The 23226-nt window shown below is 43.7% G+C and overlaps 1 protein-coding gene across 1 annotated transcript; it reads right to left on the bottom strand.

The window, feature by feature from the left end:
- Positions 1–3021: 3021 nt before the first annotated feature.
- On the bottom strand, positions 3022–22790 carry MINPP1 (multiple inositol-polyphosphate phosphatase 1). The gene is made up of 5 exons (XM_082002204.1): positions 22213–22790; positions 21364–21552; positions 20335–20432; positions 18422–18555; positions 3022–3506 (listed from the first exon to the last, which is right to left on the bottom strand). Exons 1-5 carry the CDS (start codon positions 22769–22771, stop codon positions 3107–3109), a joined length of 1380 nt encoding a protein of 459 aa, XP_081858330.1. The 5' UTR covers positions 22772–22790; the 3' UTR covers positions 3022–3106.
- Positions 22791–23226: the final 436 nt, after the last annotated feature.

Below are 23226 nucleotides of genomic sequence, written 5' to 3' on the forward strand. Positions count from 1 at the left end.
ATGATACTTCACGGTAGAAAGAATTTTTTTGCTTCTTCCACCTCATCTGGCACATGATCAAAAAAGCAGTCAAGTGCAACGTATTCCTCCTCCATAAGGAAGGAAGTATCTTTTAAACAAACATGATGTCTTAAAGTCATTATATTTCTGACAAACTGAAGTCCTCCATTCATCTCCAATGGTCAGGCTTTCATCCCTTCTGCTCAAGTCATGAATCATCACAGGATGACTGACTCACAGAAAAAAAAAAATATTTGTTCAAAGGTGGATTTTCTCACCTTTGTATCTTTTATTTACCAAACTTAACTGCCTTTACACAAAGGTTCATTTCTTTGTAGCTTGCCTCAAATGTTGCAATAAAGTTCATAACAGGCATCTGTCACAGTATTTATGATCAGTTGACTTAGTCTCAAGATAGGATCATGTTAAAAAAAAAAAAAAGAGGCAGGCATGCAAAGTTGATAAAGCAGTAAAAGTCGTATGCTGGTGCTGACAATTAACCCTGACCTATATGCCTACATTTGATTCAGGATTGATACTCCTCCCTAACCATCACACAGAATCACAGAATCACTAGGTTGGAAAGGACCTTCAAGATCATCAAGTCCAACCATTAATCCAGCGCCACCATGTCCCCTAAACCATGTCCTGAAGCGCCACATCCACACGTTTTTTGAACACTTCCAGAGATGGTGACTCCACCACCTCCCTGGGCAGCCTGTTCCAATGCCTGACCACTCTCTCAGTGAAGAAATTTTTCCTAATATCCAATCTAAACCTCCCCTGGCGCAACTGGAGGCCATTTCCTCTCGTCCTATCACTAGTTACTTGGGAGAAGAGACCAACACCCTCGTCGCCACAACCCCCTTTCAGGTAGTTGTAGAGAGCGATAAGGTCTCCTCTCAGCCTCCTCTTCTCCAGACTGAACAACCCCAGTTCCCTCAGCCGCTCCTCACAAGACTTGTGCTCCAGACCCTTCACCATCTTCGTTGCCCTTCTCTGGACACGCTCCAGCACCTCAACATCCTTCTTGTAGTGAGGGGCCCAAACAGTTTCAGAAAAAGATCTGCAGAGCTAACACAGTATTTCACAATGACATGTATTTCACCATGACATGTATTTCACCATGACATGTATTTCACCATGACATGTATTTCACCATGACATGTATTTCACCATGACATGTATTTCACCATGACATGTATTTCACCATGACATGAATGCTGAAATATCCACCAGTCTTAATCAATATCTTCAGTGATCAGAACCACGGTCTCCAAAGAAATCAGTGCATTAATGGGCCCTACGTCCCAGTGTAGGAAGAGCCCTTAACTCAGAGTATAACAGTAAAAAACAGGCTTTCAGTTGGTCCTTAACTTACAGGTATATAAACCTTAAGTGCTTTTACACAAGCCATATTAAAAAACAAGATAAAAGTGACAGAAGCCTAAGTTCTCAAGAAAAATAAAAATTAAAAAATACTCTAAGTTTAACTCCCCAACTTTGAGGCAGTTTGGCTTTCTGGTTTTGCAGCAGTTAAGTTCCCAGTTCTGAAGATGAGGCTACAAAGAGAAGTTACCCTGAGGCAAATGTTTCTACTGCACCTGATACTCTGTGGTAATCGCTCATACCAACCTTTTCACCCCCTCCCCAGTAAACACAGCAAAACTATGTCTCACTTTACAGGGTGAGCTCTGGAGTACGCACAGGGAGTGAGCACACGCTTCAGGAGCTACCAGCACCATAAATCCACACCCTCATTTGCTTTGGGACTACTTGTTCACACTGCCATTCCCTTCTGGGCAATGAAGGAATTTTTATCTGACACTGCATTTCAGACATTTCTGGACAATTATCTTCTTTTTCTTCTTTTTTCTGCCATGCTGCAGAGCTCTAAAATACTTTCCAATTTTCTGTAGCAAGTAAACCTACTTTAAGTGCAGCTGCTTTAAAAGATCACCGGTACTTGTACACAATCCATTTCTTTAAAACCAGCTTCATCTCACAAACAAGGCAGCACATCAAATGCATAAGGCCTATGTAAGCGACACCACATTTGGTGCCTTAAAGGTAGCAGAAGTCAAGTCTCAGCCAGACACCTTCTACAGTCCAAAACCTGCCTGGATTTAGAGCTAGCAGCAATCTCATTTCAAGCAGGAGGCTGGACTGGAGACCTGCAGAGGTCTCTTCCAACTAGAGCTGCTAGGAAAACTGTCAGCACCTGAACTGGACCAAGATGTTCACTCTTGTAGCAAAGCCTAACATGCATGCCTTAGCCCAAACACTTAACACAAGAAATTGATGGTGTCAAGTCAAAGGAAACACCAGATTACTTAAAGAACTGCTGCATCTCCCAGAGCACCTTAAAGGAAGAGTGGTTACTTCCCATTCCCCCACTTTTTTTTTTTTTTTTTAAACTCCTTTTTAAAGATCATTTACTTACCCTGGAGACTAACTTGCTATGTGGTATGGGTTGATGATGACTTTAAGAATTTTAAATCCTGGACCTTTTTCAGGCAGATAATGCATGCAGGAACACCGCAACTCCTCCTGCTTTAAATGCCCAAGAAAGAGATGTTTGCATGGTGCTGTCCAGGCAGATGTTGGGAAGCGGTGAAGAAAGACTATGTACCCTCTCCCTCCTAGAGGCTCAGGACAAGGAGCAAAAAAGCTCACAGGTTTGAATTCATACCTGCCATAGTGAAACAGTAGCTAGCAAAACAGGCAGCACAAAGAAATACTGAATCAGTCCAACCACCTTCAGCTCCAATAAAATAGAAGTTGCCTCAGCTCTTAAATCCTTCTACGGCACACTCATAAGAGGAATGACCAATGAAATTACTTATTTGTACATATAAGCATAGAGGTACGCTTCATCTTGCGTCACGTTATTTGTTACAAACGCTCAGCAACATCCCTGTTACAGCATTTGTTTTTGTAATTCTGCTTATCTAATAAATAAACAGTGCATTGAGCTAACTGAGATAACCCATCAAATCTGCAAGTTTAGAAAGTCACAGCAGCAGCAAATCAAAAGTGCTTGTTCACAACATCTGTCAAACAGAACCGAGATCATTTTGCAGAACACCCACTCCGCTTCATTCCCTCAAAGTTCATCGACAGCGGTAATATTAACTTTTGCTAATTCACACTCCTCTTGGAAGTGGCAGTTTTCCAGGATGTCCTTGTAATAGTCCTTGAGGTCCGCGTACGTAGAGACTGTTTCGTTCGAGTGATGAAACGACATCAGTTTTTCATTCAACAGCATCTGCACTTGATACTCTTCTTCAGAGGATTTCACTTGATCACAGTGGTAAAGCACAAATACCAGGTTGGCTGCATAAGGCACAATCCGGCCACTGCGAAATTTCCGATGCATTTGCCTGACGTAATTGTTTGCCTTGAGCGGTTCGTCATCTTTGAAGAAACCCATAAGGGCAAGCAGTGGCTGAAGTGTCTCTGCATGTCCAACTTGTACAATCAGAGGTGAAGAAATGGGTTTTGAACTAAAAAAGAAAAAAGCGCAGAGGATGAGCAAGAGCCTGTGCTTTAAAACAAATGTACCAACATATTGCACAGCTGTCAGCAACAAAGGCTTGGAGAAGTAGACTTTGAACTTGTTCTACTCCAATGCCCGATAAAAATCTGCTTGTTGGGAATGTCAGTATGTTACAGACTTTTTTTAAAGCATCCAAGCTTCCTAAATTTTGTCCCAATTTAAGGTATTGGCTCTTACACATAATGTAAGAAGTTGTAGTAAGTGTGGTTAGGCTACAGCTAGAGCCTAACATAAATATGGTAAACAAAAGCGAGAAACAGATTAACGGTGTGCAGCCATACACTCAGTACATCTCTCAGGCTCCCTGTGTGAACCTGGTCACAGGTTTCCAGGTGTGGGAAGATCCAGTGACCACGCTACAGTTAATATACTGGGTTTGGATTAAATATAAGGCTTAAATAGCATTGCCTGCTCCCATCAGGAATTTGAAAGGAGGACAGCAAATCCCCAAGACACCTGCAAGGCTTTGTTAACATCCAAACCAAGTCAAGCCCTTCATCAGACGCGACAGCATCTCCTTCCACTGTCAGCACGTGGGAAGGCTCAAGGACACTGCAGTAACTCATAATTTCTGTAATGCAGATCCATTGCAAATATGTATAGACATTCTCCCATCATGGGCTGTGTTTGGAAAAACTCCCTGAGACTGTTTTTTTTGTTGTTGGGGTTTTTTTTAAACCAAATAAAATTTTTACTACAAGTTTCACAGATTTTCTTTAGTACAAACCTACAGCTAAAATAGAACAGCTTTTCCCAGGATGCTGAGCTGTGCTTAATAGAATTGATTGGAGTTAGTAATTTTTTTTTGTTGCTCCCTGGAAGATGCAAAAAGTACCTGAATGACAAAGCATAACGAACTATTAAGTGAGATCACCCAGGACACAATCCACTTCACAAAAATCAATGGTTTATTATTAAAACATACCGCTTTTCTTTAGCTATTCTAAATACTTCAAATGACACAGAATTTTTAGAAGTCTTTTTAACGAGCTTCTGCCTAAATTAATCCAAAGTGCAGCAAAGAGAAGTCCCCACATTATCATCATTTTAGACCTGCAAAGTTTTAAAGTTTTCAGCATTAATTTTGCCAGATTTGAAGATCAAAAACCTTTTCCAACTGCCATAATAAAGGACAGCGACCATTCAGTTTTAAGATGAAAACTAAGTCTAAGTACAAACTTATTGCCACATTAGGAAACTACAGTAATCCCTTACTACCCTCTGACCTAACTACAACCACATCATTGCCTGCACAGGCAAACAAATTACTGATTTAACACATCAACTGCTTCCCTCTCTGCATACCACCAGTGCAGGATTTCAAGCAGTGTTGCTTGCCTACCTCTATGACCACCAATGCTTTTAACTGCGAATAAGAATCATGCTTTGATAGCAAAATACTGCCTTTTTATTTTTTTTCCCCCTATAGTACAGTTCTGCTGTCTAGAAGGTACATCAGCATTCACCAAAGTTTGGTCTGAAGACAGTGATCCAGCTGTTGGAGGAAACCAGTTGTCCCTCTGCATTTTATTAGCCAAATTATAAGCAGGACTGCTGCTATTACTAATTCTCAAGAATATCAACTAGTCAAAAAGATTATACTCCCTCAGCACACAGGTGAGCAAATGAAGCCACTGGTTCACACCAGGAACAAAGCCTGAAACGAAGACAGTTTGTGCAACAAAAGGTGACACATTGTTCAACCAAAGGAAAGGTAAGAGCTGGCTTGCTGCACCAAGAAGCATCAGCCAAGATGAAAATCTGTCCCTTGCACCAGAGAAGCATGATGGCTTTTTGGGACCACCTCCAAGTGGGAAGCCCAGGTCACTTGTTCTAGAACATGTAAATACACATTTAGCTTTCATGAGACAAGAAGTGATGTTTTGGCAATACTCCAGCTGCCAGTAAAGTCCACCCACAGGTAAGACACATCTTGATTGGCCTGAAAAGGAGGCGTTTCCTCCGCTTGAACCCGAAGTCTGAAGCAACTGAAAAAATGGTTAACTGAGGGACCTGTCCGTAGATTCGAACTTTGATCAGATAAGCAGGAATTCAGTACAGGCACAGGATGGGCTCTGTACGGCCAGCTCGATGTGGCCATGGTGTTTGTGCAACCTGAAACACACCTTGTACTGCTCTGCTCCCTGGTGAGCCTCCAGCTCTTCTGACTACACTCCTTAGACTTGTATGCACATACATGCACACACTCTCCCCTTAGGCAAAACATCACTTAAAAAAAAAAAACACACACTATCAGAAACCTGCCTCTGTTTCCTGTTCAAAAGAAGCATTAAAACCACAGAAAGGTTCTGTATGGAGGATGTTACATTTTTTTCCATCCATGCCTTTGCTGCACCAAGAGGTGTACATTCTTCCAGCATCTCCAAAATCACTGGTTCTGCCTACATTTCTCCTCTTGTTACTTATGACCCCTTCCTTCATTTCAAAATTGTAAAGTTTTTGGATCCTTCAACCCCTTTCTCTTCCCCTTCCATTCTTTGTTCCCTCCTCTTTCTCATTTGACTAGTTCATTTCTATCCTCCCCCTCCACACATACCTTCAGGGAAGTATCCTCAGGTTTTAGGACACAGTCACATCCCTTCTGTCAGTCAACAAACAGGAACAGCAGCAAAAACACATATGCCTACAGAAGACAGAAGGCTATTCCTTTGACCTCCTACAATTTCCAGCTCAGAGGTCTCCTGAGCCAATGTGGCTTCTATATCTAATGTAGGACCTCTCAATGAATCTTTCCTTGGTCAAATCTCTCCTTAAACCCACGTATGTTTCTAGCATGCACAACACCCTTTGGCAAGGAGTTGCACAGCTTCACACACTGCTTATTTTTTTTCTATTTGTACCATTTAATCCTTTCTACTTACAACTTTGCATCGAAGTTGAGAAATCCTACCTTAGTCATTGCACAATTTTTCCAAATATCCTTTTAGATCAGAATATTAGAAATGCACAATACTCAAGACAGTAAACTACATCGTAAATCCATGCTGCACCCATTGATGCTCTCCGTTTTCTTAATTCACAGCATTTAATACCTTTTCTAGTTAGCTTACAGAAGTTTGAGATACTTCCAGACAACTATAACAACCTCAGAAGTCAACTCCTGAGCTGAGTTATCCCAGATTCTACCTGACAGATGACAATAAGATCATTTTTACCAGGTGGATTACTTCACAGATCTGCAATTTTCAAGCGCAGTTAGTCTCACAAGGTCCTTTTATGTTCCTCCTAGTAGACACAATTTATCTTACTTACCTTGAACAAAAGTGCTGCATTTGCAATGCCACTTAACTTCTCACCTCTTTTTCCCAGTCATTTACAACACGCTGAGCAGCCCAGATCATTGCAGATGTCTCTCCACTAGTGATCTGTCTCTGCTAGGAAAATCAGCCAGCTACCCCTACCCTCCATTTTTTGTATTTTTATTCATTTTTTAACCATGTAAGGACCTCCCCTCTTAACCCCGGCTGCTTGATTTCTTTTGATAAGGAAACCTGTTGAAAGATGTTTGGAAATCATGACTGTGTCTTCCAGGTCATCCTATCTGTGCACTTGCTGATCCTTCCCAAGAGCTCCAAGAACTACGCTTTTCTTTCCAAGAGCTATACTGACACTTCTCTGGTACATCATATTCATCAAGGTGCTTACCAATGCTAGTCCCAGTCGTTATTTCTACTAGACTGTAATTCTGATTCTCTACTGGAGCTGCTTTTTGCATTTTTCCTTTATTTAATTATTTGTTTTTAAATCATCACACCTGCCAGCCTCCACAAGCTTTCTGGCCAAAACCAACACACACCAGCTATTATTTTGGCTATTTCACTGAAGTTCTTTTAGCACTCTTGGGGGAGTGTCACCCCACTCTAGCAACTCAGCACACCTTCAGTTCGTCCCAGCTGCACGCCCTTATACACATGCCTGCTTCCAAACGTGGTAGTCTGTCATTTTACAGTTTACTAGGCAAGGAAGCTAGTAATGCAAATATGCTGCTGAAGTCTCCAAAACAGGTGTTATATAGGCATTATTCACTCCACAGGGAGTGGATTTCACACACCCACCTCCCCAAAAAAACAAGGTTTCAGGGATGCTAAGGGGAAAAAAAAAAAAGTAACATACTGGCTTTACAGCAAGGTTTGGCTTTACTTTCCAGCTGATGCTAGCAGGAATTTTGAAATGGAAGTAAATCACAAAAAATATGTTTAACTTCTTAGTTTAAAAAAACCCAGAAAGACGTATGTTTCAAAAACAGGAAACAGATTATAGCATATACACACAGACAGAAGTTTGACAGAACAAGGAAGGAACATCTCATGAAGACAGAAGAGGGAATAAACAAGGCGCTCATTCTCACTGTAACTTGAGTTATTATTTCACCTGCTTTAGTCTCATGAAATCCTCATGCTGACAAACCACCTTGGGAGACAAAACAAACCTCTCCCACTCACAGCTATCCCACTGTATTATTTTAACAAGGATTAGAATTGTATCATTTCCTTATACGATACAATCCTGAGTTTTCAATAGCCTCTTTATCAGAGTATACTTAGTTTCTCGCCAGCGCTGGATATCTGATTTCTAAGACTACTCAAGCACTCCCTGTTCAGTCTCTGAGGTCATGACTCCAGTTCAGATGTGGTTACCTATCATCTAATAACAAACATAAAAATCACCATCAAGGTTAAAACAGCAACAGTAATATTTTTAATTACAAGGAAATCACAGAAGATTGCCTCTTCAGAGCATGTATCCAGGCAAAGGTTACTACTGCCCCTACATTTCTGATAAAGACAGGAACGCAAAGCATAATCCACAAAACACTGATAAATTCAGAACAGTAGCACAGGCTAATAAAATATTAAATGGAAGGCCTGAGGTTTCCACACAATCTTCTTTACAATCGATTAATGACTCAGCATCACATGGAAGCATCGAAGTTCTCAACATCACAGTCTGGAAACTGCTAATGGTACTTCACTTCTTTTTTCCTCATTTTTATTTAGTAGTAAATTACTTGGGAAAGCACACTGATCAGCAGGAAAAATAAATCTCATTTCCAACTTTAAAGGGAGATGAAGAGACTGTGCATAAAACTTTGCCATAAAACAGAAAGAGCTTGTCTGAAAGTGATTGCTGGCGATTGGTTTCATATCCATTTTATGGGGCACTTCCAAACAGGCAGAAGTGACTGTCAGTAGGCAGAACATGAGCAGGGTTCACTGAAGAGATATGTCTACTTCACCTGCTGAACCATCCACGCTGTAACCCTCTAAGTAAATCTCACCACAGCTGAAAATGAAGAAGTTGCTGAACAATTCATCAGCACAACCCCAAAAGCTAAGTCTCACCGTGGGAAAAAAAAGGCACCTATGGACACAGGATTTATCATTCAGGCAAATTCTAGTTCTCCTTAATCTCAGCAGACTCAGGTTTAACGCTGCATCTTCTGCATCAGCTCACCCATCCTCAACAGTAGATCGTTCCTACTCTATGACTACCGATATATCACTTTAGGTATAGAAGAAGTGAACCTTCCTTTAGACAAAGTTTAATTCCTAAGCACCAATGTGACTTTCAGCTCGAGATAACGCAACTCCTAGGGAGATACTGGGATAGCAAAGCTTAACCAGCCAACCTTCAAACCTCATGTAAAAATCCCTCCAGCAGCTTCAAAGAGGTAAGTTTTAACAACTGTTAAACAAGCAAGCGTTCTATCTTTTTTCTCCCCAGTACGAAAGCCAGGACAATGGACTCAAAACCCTCCACTTTCAGCTATGGGATGAATTCTCCATCCCTCCCACCTCCCCCTGTGATTTATTTCTGGGAAAAAAACAGCTGAAGAACCCCTAGATCTACACAAGGAAACAGCAAAGATCAAGGAATGCAGTGGCAGCGATGGGACTCGGAGGGCAGCAGAAATACTTAACAGTGGTGTTGCTCAGAGTGTTATCACCAGTGAGAAGAAGGGGAAAAAAAAAGTAAAAATCTGTCAAACAGTATTAAGTGCTCAGGTGTCAAAACTTCTACCTTAAAGAGCAGAACAGAAGACAGCTGTGCTCATTCATTTCCAGAATCAGTACCAACACAACACAATACCACCACAAATACTGACAAGGTAAAAATTTTCTTCTTCGCCAACAAGGACATAGATGAGCTCGCTATTGGCAAAAGCAAACTTGAATAGCTGACAAGACTATGCAAAACTCATTTAAAACCCCGATTAAAAGGCAATAGCTCTTATCTAGTCCCGCAGGAGTTAATCACCCAAAGCTAACTAGGCTTCATTGCATTTCACTTCAGAGCTTCTGCAGTTCCAAAGGTTCTTTTCTGAATGATCCCACCTCTCCCACTCTTATAGACCTCAGAGATTAAACGTGTTACTGCAGCAGCATCGTGCTGATGCTAAATGTTGAACCATCATGACGAGCCAAAACCAAATCAAGAGGATCACGCCACGTGTCAAACCCTTCCTGCCCAAGGTGAAATTGTTTCTATCAGCTCATTTGTGTGTTAGTTGCCTAGGTATTGTTTTGCTTGGGTTTTTAATTCCTTAGATAAAAGGACATGACTCCATAAAAGTTGATGAGACATCTTTTCAGAGCAATCCTGAGCAAGCAAGTATTAGGTAATTAATGTGAGATCAAGTACGTTCTGGGAGGTGTGAGAGGCACAAGCAACACTTCAAGCATCTAGTTCTAGGCAGATGGATGAAAAGACACATTCCCAGAGGAGGTCCCCCGGACCGCGCAGATATCTGAAAGAAGTCGGCAAACACACACAATTCTGAAATGCAGACACAGGGACGCTGCTGAACGTGCTACAAGGACCTATGGAGAATCTCATGTCTCTACCTGGTTTCACCAAAAGCACCCTTTAATCAACATATTTCAAAGATGTAGCTATCAAAACCAACCATACAATACGGTTTGAGACATTTACAGTTCATTGGCAGAAGTCATCCCATGTCTCTGGTTTCCTGGAAATGAAGTCATGGCCTGCATATTTTTCGGGTATACTAATGTAAACTGTGTGCTCTATTGACCTGTACAGCTGGCACGTTGTTCTGTCAATACATTAACATCTTACTACAGGTATCAGTTTACCCATCTCACGCACACCACCTGTTCTCCTCTGTGAACAGATACACTAAAGTCAGGCAATTTTATTTTTTTTTATAAGTTATATATCACTATGCAATTAGCAGATGGGGTGGCAAGCACTTAGTCCAGAAGCTTTCGTCACAGGCTCTCCCAGTGCCCCAAAGAGCCAGGGGACACAGTGGGGACAACCCTGACGTGGCCCCACACAGAGCCACCCACACCTCCATGCTCTCTTGAGAAATGGACCCTCCAGGGAGCACAGTACCAACACCTCCGACCTGGCTCTGCCAGCGCCGCTTCACACCTCCAAGTAAGCCCATGTAGCACGCTTCTGGCTACAAACTGCCCTGCCCTTCGAATAATGTAAGTTACATCTCTCTGTATCACAGCCTCGGTTCTCCTCTGGAGCTCCTCTGCTACTCGGCCGGTGATCGAACACATTGGTTGACAACTCCCACCATGGGACGCAGGACATCCTGAAATGACTGATGCACCCAGAGCCAAGAACCTGCACTGTGTAAACGTGGGATCCCAGCAGCAACCAAAGAGTATTATTACAAGAAATGACCAAACAATTTGGATCTGAGCAAAAGGGGTTTTTTTAAAATCCAGCTATATCACTTCCACTGCATACCTGGAAGCTTTTTGCTCTCTTCCCTTTGCACGTACTACCAAAAAAAGTTTTGAACAGTTAATTATTTTTGCATCATATATTGAATTCCTTTGTATTGGAACTATGACTCGAAAGGAGCGATCAGGGCACAGCACTAAATGACTACAGAAAGGTTATCAACTGTGTTGCGAACTGACCTGCAAAGGGAAAGGCAAATTACATGGAAAAATAAAAGCTACAAATAAATTGGCAAAGTAAGCTGTTTACCTTATGGCTTAGTCTGGTATAACTACAAAGATCACCTTCGCTTGATCTTGAACTGCATTCAAATTAAAAAAATTATTTTTTTTTTTTTTTAAATACCTTGAACTTGCTTACTCTCAGAGGAAACCACCAAATATTTTGCAACGTGTATGTGCAACTAGGTTCATATTTTCAATCATTAGCCACATGCTTTAAATATTGAGATAGCTGCACAATGCAAACTTCCCGATTTCAAGAGCCTTACGGTAATCCATTTGGACAGTACCAGTAATAACAGGTATTTCATACTCTCTTTCATGAGCAAGAAAGGCAAACTTGTTAGATATTTGAAGCTAGAAGAAAAAACTATAAAACAGCCTTAATGAATAGCCAATATCCATAAAGTGTGCCACAACCACATGTGGTTTGTTGAACCAATGTTCAACAAATTTGAATTTGAAAATTCAAATTCACCCCTGCCCAAGTATGTAGCTGTTAAGGTTTGATTTTGGGGGGTTTGTTTTGTTTTTAATAAGATTACCAGCTTCATATTGCATTAACTACCAAAATACATGGATTTCTCACCAACACACCCAGTTCCTGTTGACAGAAGAGCTCTCGCAGATCCCAGATGTAAGGCTCACCTGGGCATCTCAGAGAAACCTGAAGCTGAGAAGCAATGCACATCTTTATCCCTTCTATGTACAGTTTTCCTGCAGATCCATACCCTACACTGCAGCAACAGGGGCTTCCTCCTGCAACCGCAGCGTTTCCCCTTTCTCCTCCCAAGTCTCCCAAGGAGGCGAGAAGCCAGTGAGCAACGGGGTTGAGCTGGCAGTCCCCTGCAACACACAGGCCAGATGTGCTTCTTGGGGAGGGGTGGAGGCCCATCAGGTCTGAGGTCATTCCCACCATCAGCACCATGGGGGATGATGGTAGGAAATCATAGGTTTTCCACCAGATGGGATTAAAAACCCAATCATAACAGGTTTTGGTCACTAGCCGTAGCCCATATGAGCCACAGAGAACTCAATGCTTCTACTGAGCTCAGGTGATACTCATTGATTGCTCCTCTACATCCTGATGTTGAAGCTTCTCTAAATACCACAGCTTTGGGAAATTGGACACTTTCTAACTGTTTAAACAAATGCTGACTGGTAAAAGTAGCCTTTCAAGAATTCCTCCATAGTAGCACAACAGCAAGCGAACGTGCACATATGCATTGCTACCTGGCAGTTTTAGCAATACAATGAAGAGCAGGAACACTTTTAGCAAGCCCTGGGCTCCAGTGGAGAGAAAACCCAACAGTTTAGTGAAGAGCATTTCCCCATTAGCTTCTTTGCCACATAGAAAATACAGAGTCTGGCTATCCAACTATCCACAGCAGGAAGGCATGGGAAAAATTCAATTCTTTCGTCTTCACAAAAATAAAGTTATTTATGGATGAAGACAACTGCCCAAGTATGCCATTTCAGTACAACAAATCACCTGGTTTAATTTTATATTCAACTCTTGTGATACAATTTGGGTTTTTTTGTAATTAAGAAAATTTGTATGGAAGAGACGAGTCCTGGCCCCCAACTGCTCCCTAGAAATGTGACCATGACACTTCCTTACAGACCGGTAAGAAGGTATGGAGAAATGTGGTCCTGAAGGGCCCATTGGGACTGTGGTAAGGTGTCAAGGAGTAGATGCTTTCTAATGAAGAATTAGCCTTTATTAGACATTTATACTTCATTGCTACTGAGGGTGCAGAAGAAGAGGGTCCATGCATAGGTGTGCTAACAGTGGTCACTGCTACAACTATCAATAAATTCAACATCACCCCCAAGTTTCTGAATAGATATTCCAACATCTCTCCACCAGCTGTCTGGATGGGGACAGCTGACCAGAGCAATCATACAGTGAAAATCCCTTTCACAGCCTTCAAAACCATCTTGCTGTACAGCAAGACCTACACAGAGGAGACTACTGCTAGTTTAAGCCAGGAATTCTCTTGGAATTCACATGATGAAAGATCCTAAAAACACGTGAAACTTTCGCACTGCAAATTGAAGGTGGGACTAATTAGCAACAGGTATTTATTACCACCTTCTTCATTTTCTTAAGGATAGACTCATCAGCAGAAGTTATTTCCCCAGAAGAAAGAACAGTGAGCTTTAACAAGGCAACTAAGTTCATTGAGCAATCACGATTGCAAGGTCAAGAATCACTTAATGGAACAAACAGGGCTGCAATAAAAGCAAAGTTTCTCTTTTTAATTCAGCTGTAACTGGGAATGAAAGCAGGGCAGAGCTATTGAATATAAATACTTAAAGTATGCTACAAAAATGCAGCATTGCCAACACTGTTCTGCATTGCCAAGCCTGGAGCAGAACAGATAATCCAGATCCCTCAGCTTCTTGCTGGAACAGAAATGCTCCCCTTTCTACTGTTCGATAGCCCAGTCTAAGCTTTCCAGAAAGAAAGGAGATCTTAGAGCAACGATAATGCTCCAAAAGTAAATTTGCTGGTTTTAAATTTTTAAAGCAAACAGCCAGTTATAAATCAACGTTAAATATTGCTAAATTGAAACAACAGAATCACAGATCATTGGAAGGTTGGAAAAGACTTTCAAGATCAAGTCCAACCGTTAACCCAACACCACCATGCCCATTAAACCATATCCCGAAGTGCCACGTCCACACGTTTTTTGAACACTTCCAGTAATGGTGACTCCACCACCTCCCTGGGCAGCCTGTTCCAATGCTTGACCACTCTCTCTGTAATGAAATTTTTCCTAATATTCTTCTACATTCTACAACATTCTTCTAAAAGACATGTCATCATCACAAAGGTTCATTTTCTGAATAACAAACTGCTGCAGAAGTATTTAACCCGTTGCACAATACCATAAAAAAAAAAAGACACTGATGTACACACGTAGGCACAACAAAACATTTTTTACTGCTATTAACACAGGCATATTTTTTTATTTGTATGGTTTCTTGTTTTCATCTGTACTCTCCTATTGCCACTGGATCCAGGATAAGTCTCTTGCCCTACATGAAAAAGCATTAGCTGCACCTCCACTCTCTAGATCACGAGACACAAGCTGTCCCAATACATCGCAGTGCCAGATTTCTACATATTCTTAAGCGCACTGGGCTACCAGAGTCATATTACACTCACGTTTTCAGTGCTTTAAGACTGCCACCTTACGTTGTGGGATGGAGTGACACGCTCCTTTTGCACAAGGGAAGTTTTGAGTTCCCATTTAGGATGATGCAGACTAAACAGACCGCTCACCCAGCTTTGAATTTTGCAAGGTTTTTAGGGTCCCAATCCTTTACATGCACACATAAACTCACTACCTGCTTCCCTCTGTGGCTGCAACACAACACGGAACCCCAGAGATCGCAGCTGAACTTCTGCAGCCAAAGCTGAAAGACAGGATGAAGTTATCTCAGCCCTTTAATACTCTGCCTCTCTAACACCTGCTGGTCACCAAGGAGCTTGCTCCACCTTGTAATTTAGCAACTGCTGATCTAGTTCTCATTAAATCAGAATCACAGATATAGATTTTTTTTTCAACTACAGCTTTTTTCTTTTATTATTATTAAACACACAGGGATATCTTATACACAATTGAGACACACAGCTGCAACCACTGCATATAATTTAAGGACTGAAAGGCTGTCGCTGTTCAAAGAGTAAATAACACTAAAATGAAACAAAATTGATCACTCTCATTACATCAGTCAACCTACAATTAGAAGTTATTTTTCAGATTTCAGGACAGAGGGGTCTTAAGGGCCTTGCTTGTCTGCTTTTCTGTTAACCTGCACTTACAGAATCGTAGAATCATTAAGGTTGGAAACGACCTTTAGGATCATCAAGTTCAACCATCACTTCTTCCTGATCTTCTCATTTCCCAGTTGTTACTTTCTCCGTTCATAGAGACAGACACAGGACATGACAGGGGAAATCACAGCAGCGTGCCTGTCCATCTGTTCACAGCTGGGTGTTACTGACCTGCGCCCTAACGTGTTTTTCATTTAGCTCTCTCGTAGGTGGAGGAAAGGATGCAGTGAAGTTTATTTAACCAGTGATCTAGCATAACCACTGCTTTGATGCTACCACTACCAAAGCGAGAGGTATCACCAGCTCCTACACATGCCTTAAGTTACCAGACACCAGAGTGATCATTTGGCAGCACAATTTCTTCAGCCAGCTTGGCTGTAGAAGGGTCACTATCCCAGCCTTTCCTTCAGCCCACATTTCATTCACAGCAACTCTTCCCCAAAGCCAAACTTATTTCACATTTGCAGCTGCCAGGTTTTAACCCGTTCATGGCAAAATGAACAGAGATGCCTCCTTCGTGTTGGCTGGTGCACAGCACAGGTAAGAATCAGAAAGGCTGCTGACCGTCACTGCCACGCAATGCTGCAGAGTCCCATACGTTCCCATCCTCAGCTCTCATTTCCAACCCTGTACAGCCCCCTTTCCTGGACTCACACAAATCGCTAGCGCAGGACCAAGGCACTAATCTGGATGCAAGTGTTGGGAAAGTCTACATGTACATCTCAAAGGCAAATTTTCAACACATTTACTTTCTCGTGTACTAAGACTACACTCTGTTAAAACCAGACATGTCAGCCTGATTTTCCAGCTGAATCCCAAAAGTAATTAAGATAAACAGTACTTGTACTGTTTACCTAGTGATAACTCCACTGTAGATTAAAGAAACCATGTCATGTATTAAACACAACCTCAATATTCCTGCGTCACTCAGAGCTCCAGTGACGAGCACACAATATCCCTCTGCATCCCACACTAAAGGACAGCAAAAAAGCCAACCCAGTGTTTGAGAATTATGCTTCAACTGACTTACTACACAGTTCTTCTACCACTGTTAACATCCAGCTTGGATCCTCAGTCAGCAGACTTTTAAAAGAGCAAAATTTCTTTGCTGTCTTCCCTGCTATAATCAACTTAATCGCTCCTCCAATGTGAATGCTACTTCTAATTTCAGTCTGCCAACTAAAAAGAAAAAAGGTTTCCAACAAGTTATCATGTTAAAAAAAAAAAATACACACAGCCTCAAACAACCATGAGCCATGCTTTTGTTTCTGAAATGTAAATGCCATTAATATAATTCTGCTGGGTGTTAGCTAGATCTGCTTTAATATATTGAATATAGAAATAAATGGATGCTAGGAATGCAAGACCATCCACCACATGTAACTAACATTTATGTATCAACACCAAAGCTGAATTTGCTGGTTATAAGTTAAAGTTACTTGTAAATTAGTTTCTATCAAGTATTTAATGGCACACTATCTATACAATCTTACAATCATATCCTTGACTTTGTGTACTTTTTATAAACATTCCCACACTTACCTGCTAAGGTATCAATTTATGTGACTGAGAACTAAACTATGAATTTCTAATTCCTCAGTTTGCATGAGGAGCATGCACACAGGTTGTAAATTAATCCCTCATATGAATGCATTGCATTTAAGCCTAAAGCAGCTCTCAAAAAAATAGATTACAAGCACATGAAAGCAAAGGCAGGTAGTTCTGCGATACAAACATCCCAACCTGTAACTGAAATCTTTGTTTTCTCCACACCACAACAGATCCCAGTTTCATTCCTATTTTGCTTCTCCCCATCATACCAATTCACATGAGACAAGATCAATACCAAACAGATACTGAATCACAACTGCTGACTGATACCAGCTCACAGGAGTAAACAATAGACAAGACCAGCACAGGCATCTCATCTCATCTTCCTTCTTTTAAGGAAATATAAGGCATGGTTACGTCCATGACACTATAAAGGCAGTTTCGAGGATCGCACAACTCAGCAGATGGAGCACCACACTATTGTTCTTCCAGTGACACAAAATGATTTGTCAAATCATGGCTATAATGAAGACAAACCACTTAATCAGACCACCGTCCTTTGAAGACACCTGGTTATTGTATCGTCAAGTCTACGGCCTAATATCGTCCCACAGCTACAGCGTTGTTCCCAAACTACAGCTTTGCTGTACAAGAATAAGGATGTGAAACTAAAGATCCTAGACAGAGTTCTCAGACTGGCTGGTTGAACCACTGTCTTTGGATTCATGCAACAAATTAAGGTATTTACAACAACATCAGGACAGAAGTGTCTTTTTCCTGTTCTTACAGGGCCCCAAATACATCTCCTCAAATCCACTGCTCCGTAGTTACAACCAAGCGGGCTTGTTACAAGGCTGGTTTCCTGTCACAACTCCGGCCTCTTGGATCCTGCAACAGGCCGTTCTGGCCTACAGTCAGTAAGTGTTTGAATTGATCTGTAATAATTGTTTTTCCATAACTAGATTTCAACACCTTTAATCTGAAAGCTTTAATAATGCAAAATACTCGTATCAAACACATGGAGAAAGACAGACTGCCACGCCAAAGTGCTTAAGTAACCAGGTAACAGAATATATCATGAGGATTCCTTCAACCTACAGTCTTCCATTTTCACCACAAATTATTTTTAACAAGGACATTTTAAACAAAACGCTCATTGTTTTAACTCAATAGCCTCTTCTCAAACTGTGCAGGAAGAGAACACCATTACCAGACACAGCAGCTGGCTATCCCTTGAAGGCCTGTGTGGATAAGTAAGTTAAAGACAGAAATACATTAGCTGGGCACAAGAGCATCAACGGAAGAAAAAAAAAAATATTCTCTTTACAGTAATACTGCTCTATTAAAAATTAGATTCTCTCCATTAAAATTCTAGCTCAAACTCTCCTAACATTGTTAAGTTTGGAAGTAAAGTACTTAACTTCTATTCACATTAAATCCAACTCAGGATTGACCACAGAAAGCTTGCAGGCAAAGCACAAGAGCCTTTCTATTTACCTTTTGCTCTCTTCCACCGCTTTGTCCAAATGCTGGAAGATATCCTGGAATAAAATGCAGCTGGAGCGACTATTGATGTCATAGCCATATCCTCTCTTCCAGTATTGCTTCAGGTCATTCAGGTATTCCAGTACCTAAAGTTATGGAGTTCACAAGTTTTTTTATTGCACTAAGGGAAAATAAAAAACCCACAACCTGGAGCAATGATGCTACCACACACTACACAAAACCAACAATTTTTTGGCACACAAAAATCAACCCCAAATATCAAAGCTCCAGTTCAAACCACTTGAGCATAAAACCAGACGTAATAGATCAGACCAAAGAGACACCAAATTAAGCATGTTGTCTCCAGTCATGCTCATAATCAGGCCCAGGGAAAACAGTGGGCACACTTCTCCAGACGCCAGGAGTTTTCAGCTTTGAGCCCTAAGGTGGTTTTCTACAAATTTAGTAGAGTTCAGTGGCTTCTCTCCCACAATAACCCAGTCTCTCCTCTGAACACATCAAATTTTAGCCTTAACAGTCTCCTGCAGCTTGGCTACACACTGTGTAAAAAACCCAAACAGTTTGTTGTGAACATGCCTGCTGCTAGCTTCATTTGGTACCCATTAGGTACTGCACGTGACAAGACAATCATTATCCACCACTTCTTTAGCATTTCTGATTTTGCCTTATGAAGGTCAAAGATCCTTAGCTCAGTTAATCCTTCTTCAGATGGAAGCAATCCCATACCTTTAACAGAGTTGGTCTGTTCCTACACGCTAGAGATGTGTGCATATCTCAAAGACAGAACTGTGTCTTGGACTTATGTCAGAGCACACGATGCTCTCCTTGTTCTCTGTTCCTTTTCTTACAATTCCTAGCATTAAGGTAGGGTTTTTAGTTTTTGTTCATTAATTTTACTGTAGCTGACCCAACATTTTCACAGATCTATGCCATCAGAATTTCACTTCTCAGTGGCACAACGGATCTGAGAGTTGGCCACCTCGTACATGAGGTTTCAACTTCTTATCCCACACGCATCACTTCGCAGCGAACACCATCTGCTACCATATTGCTGTGTAACCCACTCTCACAGGGTCCCTCTGCAAAGCCTCCCCAACACCCCACATTCTTACTATCCCAAGTAATCCCAGATAATTGGGAAGCTGTCCCGCCTCACTGCTGAAGTTATTTATAAGAATATTGAACAGCACAGGTCTCAGAAGTCCATGGTGACCCTCCTCCCCTGAGGGGAGAGCATTTACTCCTAACTCCATTGCCTACCCTTCAGCTAACCACCTATCTGTGGAGGCCTCCCCTCTCTCCCAGGGGTGCAAAGTTTCCTCGAGAGCCTCGGGGGGCCCTGACCGAAAACATCTTGGTGTGCCAACTAAATAACATCACTCTTAACCCCTATCTCTCTTGATCCCTTCAAAAGGTACATCAGGTACTTTCTCAAAGTAGAGAAACCAACCTAAGTCTCATTTAGCTGGGTTCTACCAATCTTATTAACAGGCATTAGGTTTAGAGATCTGACAGTCCCCAAAACCATTTAAAAAAAGAAGAGTTTTAGAGGGCCTACAAGACCTCATTTAAAAACCTCTGGAATCAAGGCATTTTATCATATGATTATCATATGCAAAACAAAGCTGTCCAGAGCATTTCTGATGTTACAGAAATAAAAGCATTATATGAATTAAGCACAATAGGAAAAGACTATTTTAGTCAGGACAAATCAAGACTCCACCAGTATTTAAGTCTGAATGAAAAAGGGTATTTCAGTCTTGCTGTGTGATTAATCCCGTGCTCTTTGCAAACCAAAGTGCCTCACTAGATTGAAGAATAAGGGGCACACAACTTATAATTCCTTGCGCAGTCAAAAGTTGTATCTGAAGGCTTCTCAAATACCTCTCCCATTTAGCACCTACCTTGGCATCTTCTTCACTGAAGAGCGAACACCATGGGGAGGTCACATTTTTTATAGCCAACTCATACGAGCAGGTGAGAAAAGCCACTTGAACAAGATCTGCAATGAATCCAACAAACAAGCAAAAGATAAACCACTGCCACACAAGTAGCAACTTTCTCACAACTTGCCTCTAAAATGAAACGCAATTACAAATTAGCAATGCAAACAATGTAATCCAATAGGTAATCACCAGTCCAAAGCCCAAGCACTGAAAACAAACAGCTTTCAACAGAATTATCACGCAGAATCCAGATTTTAGACTGCAAGCTTTTCACATTACATTGCTATGAGGGGAAAAGGAGAGCATTTCACATCAAATGCTGCACGTCTGCTGCTGTACATGATACAGGCATCGATCACCAGTGCATCCTCATCACCACAAAGGACAGAAGAGGCAATACGTGGAAGGTGTGCCTGTCCAACGCAGAGCAGTCTTCGACTACCACTACTCACCCTCCACATTCGTGGCTGAGCTGAACAGCAGCACGCTGCAACTTTGGGATAGAGGCTTTGGGTACATGCTGAAAACAACAGCAACACCTATTTGGGGGGCTCTCCTACCGCTTGACCACGCAGGGAAACCTGGCGCTTCTCTTCTGGACAAGTGAAGTTACAATATGGACATAGAGATCCACCTTTTCCTGAGGTTATTTGTGCATTTGAATTGTAACAGGTTTTACAAAAGCTACACCTACTTGACAAAGGAGAATTAAAAGAGTAAAACATTTGTATCCCTCCAAACAAAGGTAAAGTTAATTTCATCTGTAGGAAAGATACTTTCAAACATTGCCTTCTTTCTGACCCCCGACTAACAAGCATTCATTACTGCAGCACCAATATATGTTTATAGCCTCACACATTTAATTAGAGACTGCGCCTCCAATTTACAGTGTGTTTTAAATTACCTACTCTGCATAACTACACGGCATCTTGGAAGTTGTTTTCAGCCAGACCCGAGCCGAAGCCACCCGTAACAGGCATTCATTACCTGCGTTCAGATCCTCCACCGGCAAACACAAGGCACGCGCCACCTTCTCCAAGACCTCCCTCATCTCCGGCCCCTCTTTGAAGGCATTCACCTGGCACATTGCCCCCTCGTTGTCTTCCACCAAGGCAACAAACTTGGCGCAGTGGTCGAAAAACCGCATCAAGGAATCGTTAACTTCAACCTCCACCTCTGAAAGCAAAGGCAGGCCTCAGGGGTGCAGCCACGGGAAGCATCGCTGTGCCCAGGGGCAGCGGGGCCCCACCACCCTGACACCCTCCTGGAGACAGTCCTGCCACGGCAGCGTCCCTAACGGAGAAGGGCGTGGGGTGCCGGACCTCCTCAGGTGTGGGAGATATGGGACTGGCCTCACGGCTTCCCACAGCCCCAGGACAGCGCAGGGCTCCCTCAGCCGCTCTGGAGTGTGTGGGGCTCCCTCAGGGAGCATGAGGGGTCCCTCAGCTCCTCTGGGAGCACCGGGGGTCCCTCAGCCCCTCCGAGGTGTATGGAGATCCTTCAGGGAGCGCCGGGGGTCCCTCAGCCCATCGGAGTGTGGGGTGCTCCCTCAGGAAGCACCGGGACTCCCTCAGCGCCCGGGAGTGTGTGGTACTCCCTCAGGGAGCGCCGGGGGTCCCTCAGCTCCTCTGGGAGCACTGGAGGTCCCTCAGCCCTCCCAGGTGTATGGAGCTCCCTCAGGGAGCACCGGGGGTCCCTCAGCCCCTCCACAGTCTGTGGGGCTTCCTCCGGGAGCGCCGGAGTTCCCTCTGCCCCTCAGGGAAGGCGCGGGGCTCCCTCAGCCCCTCCGGGAGAGCCGGGGGTCCCTCGAGGAAGGGAATGGGGGTCCGCGCTTACCGTCGCTGCCGAGGCTGAGGGAAGGCCCGAGCCCGCGGCGGAAGGCGGCGCCGCTCTGCAGGCAGCGGTGCTTGGAGCTGCTGGCCAGCACCAGGCGGCGGCGGGCGGCGAAGAGGGCGGGGAAGCGGGCGGCCAAGCGGCGGGCCAGGTGCTCCATGTCGCGCCGGCCCTGCGGCGCCAGCCGCCCGTCGAGGCTCTCCTCATACCACATCTGCCAGGCGGCCAGGTCGGCGGCGGCAGGGCAGGCTGCCGCGGCGGCGGCGGGACGGCGGAGGAGGCGGGCGTGCAGCTCGCCAAGGCGGCGGATCTGCCCGGCCGTGGGGTAGCGGGTGCCGTGGCGGAGCACGGCACGGAGCTGCAGCGGCGCGCAGGCGGCGGGCAGCCGCGACCCAGCCGCGGCGGGACCCAGCGACAGCGGATCCTGCACCAGGTACGGGTTCACCTCCTCGTAACGGGACTTGGTGCCGAAATAGCCGCTCAATCCCGCGCTGACCGCCGCCAGCAGTAGCGGGAGGAGGGCGGCGGAGGGGAACGCAGCGGCCACCCGACCCGGCGCCATGGCGGCAAACTGCGCGGGTCCCGCAGGAAGAGGCGGAGCGGAGCCGCCTCGCCTCGCTTCAGGGGCCGCGCCTCGAACCAGGCGGGTCGGAGCTGGGCGGGGGGACGGCCCCGGGCGAGGCGGAGGCTGTGAGGGGAGCTTGTGCCTCCGTGCCTCCAACCCCGCGGCTTGGAGCTGGGCCAGGGGACGGCCCCGGGCAAGGCGGAGGGGCGGTGAAGGCCCTGAGGGGAGCGGCTCTCCTCAGGCCTGGCTGCACCCTGGTGGGGAAAAAAACCCACCTTTTTGACCCATTGAGGGCCCCTCACGACGCTAAAGCCACCAATCCGCCTCCCCACCGCGGCAAGGCTTCACTTCCAACCATGGGCCTGTGTCCTCCTCCACACCGGCCGATGGATTGGGCAGGTGAAGGCAAAAAATGGCTTTTAAGGGCATTTTTGGATCTTTTTGACCAAAAG

This window comes from Phaethon aethereus (assembly GCF_964289735.1).
Source record: "Phaethon aethereus genome assembly, chromosome: 7".
Classification (NCBI taxonomy): domain Eukaryota; kingdom Metazoa; phylum Chordata; class Aves; order Phaethontiformes; family Phaethontidae; genus Phaethon; species Phaethon aethereus.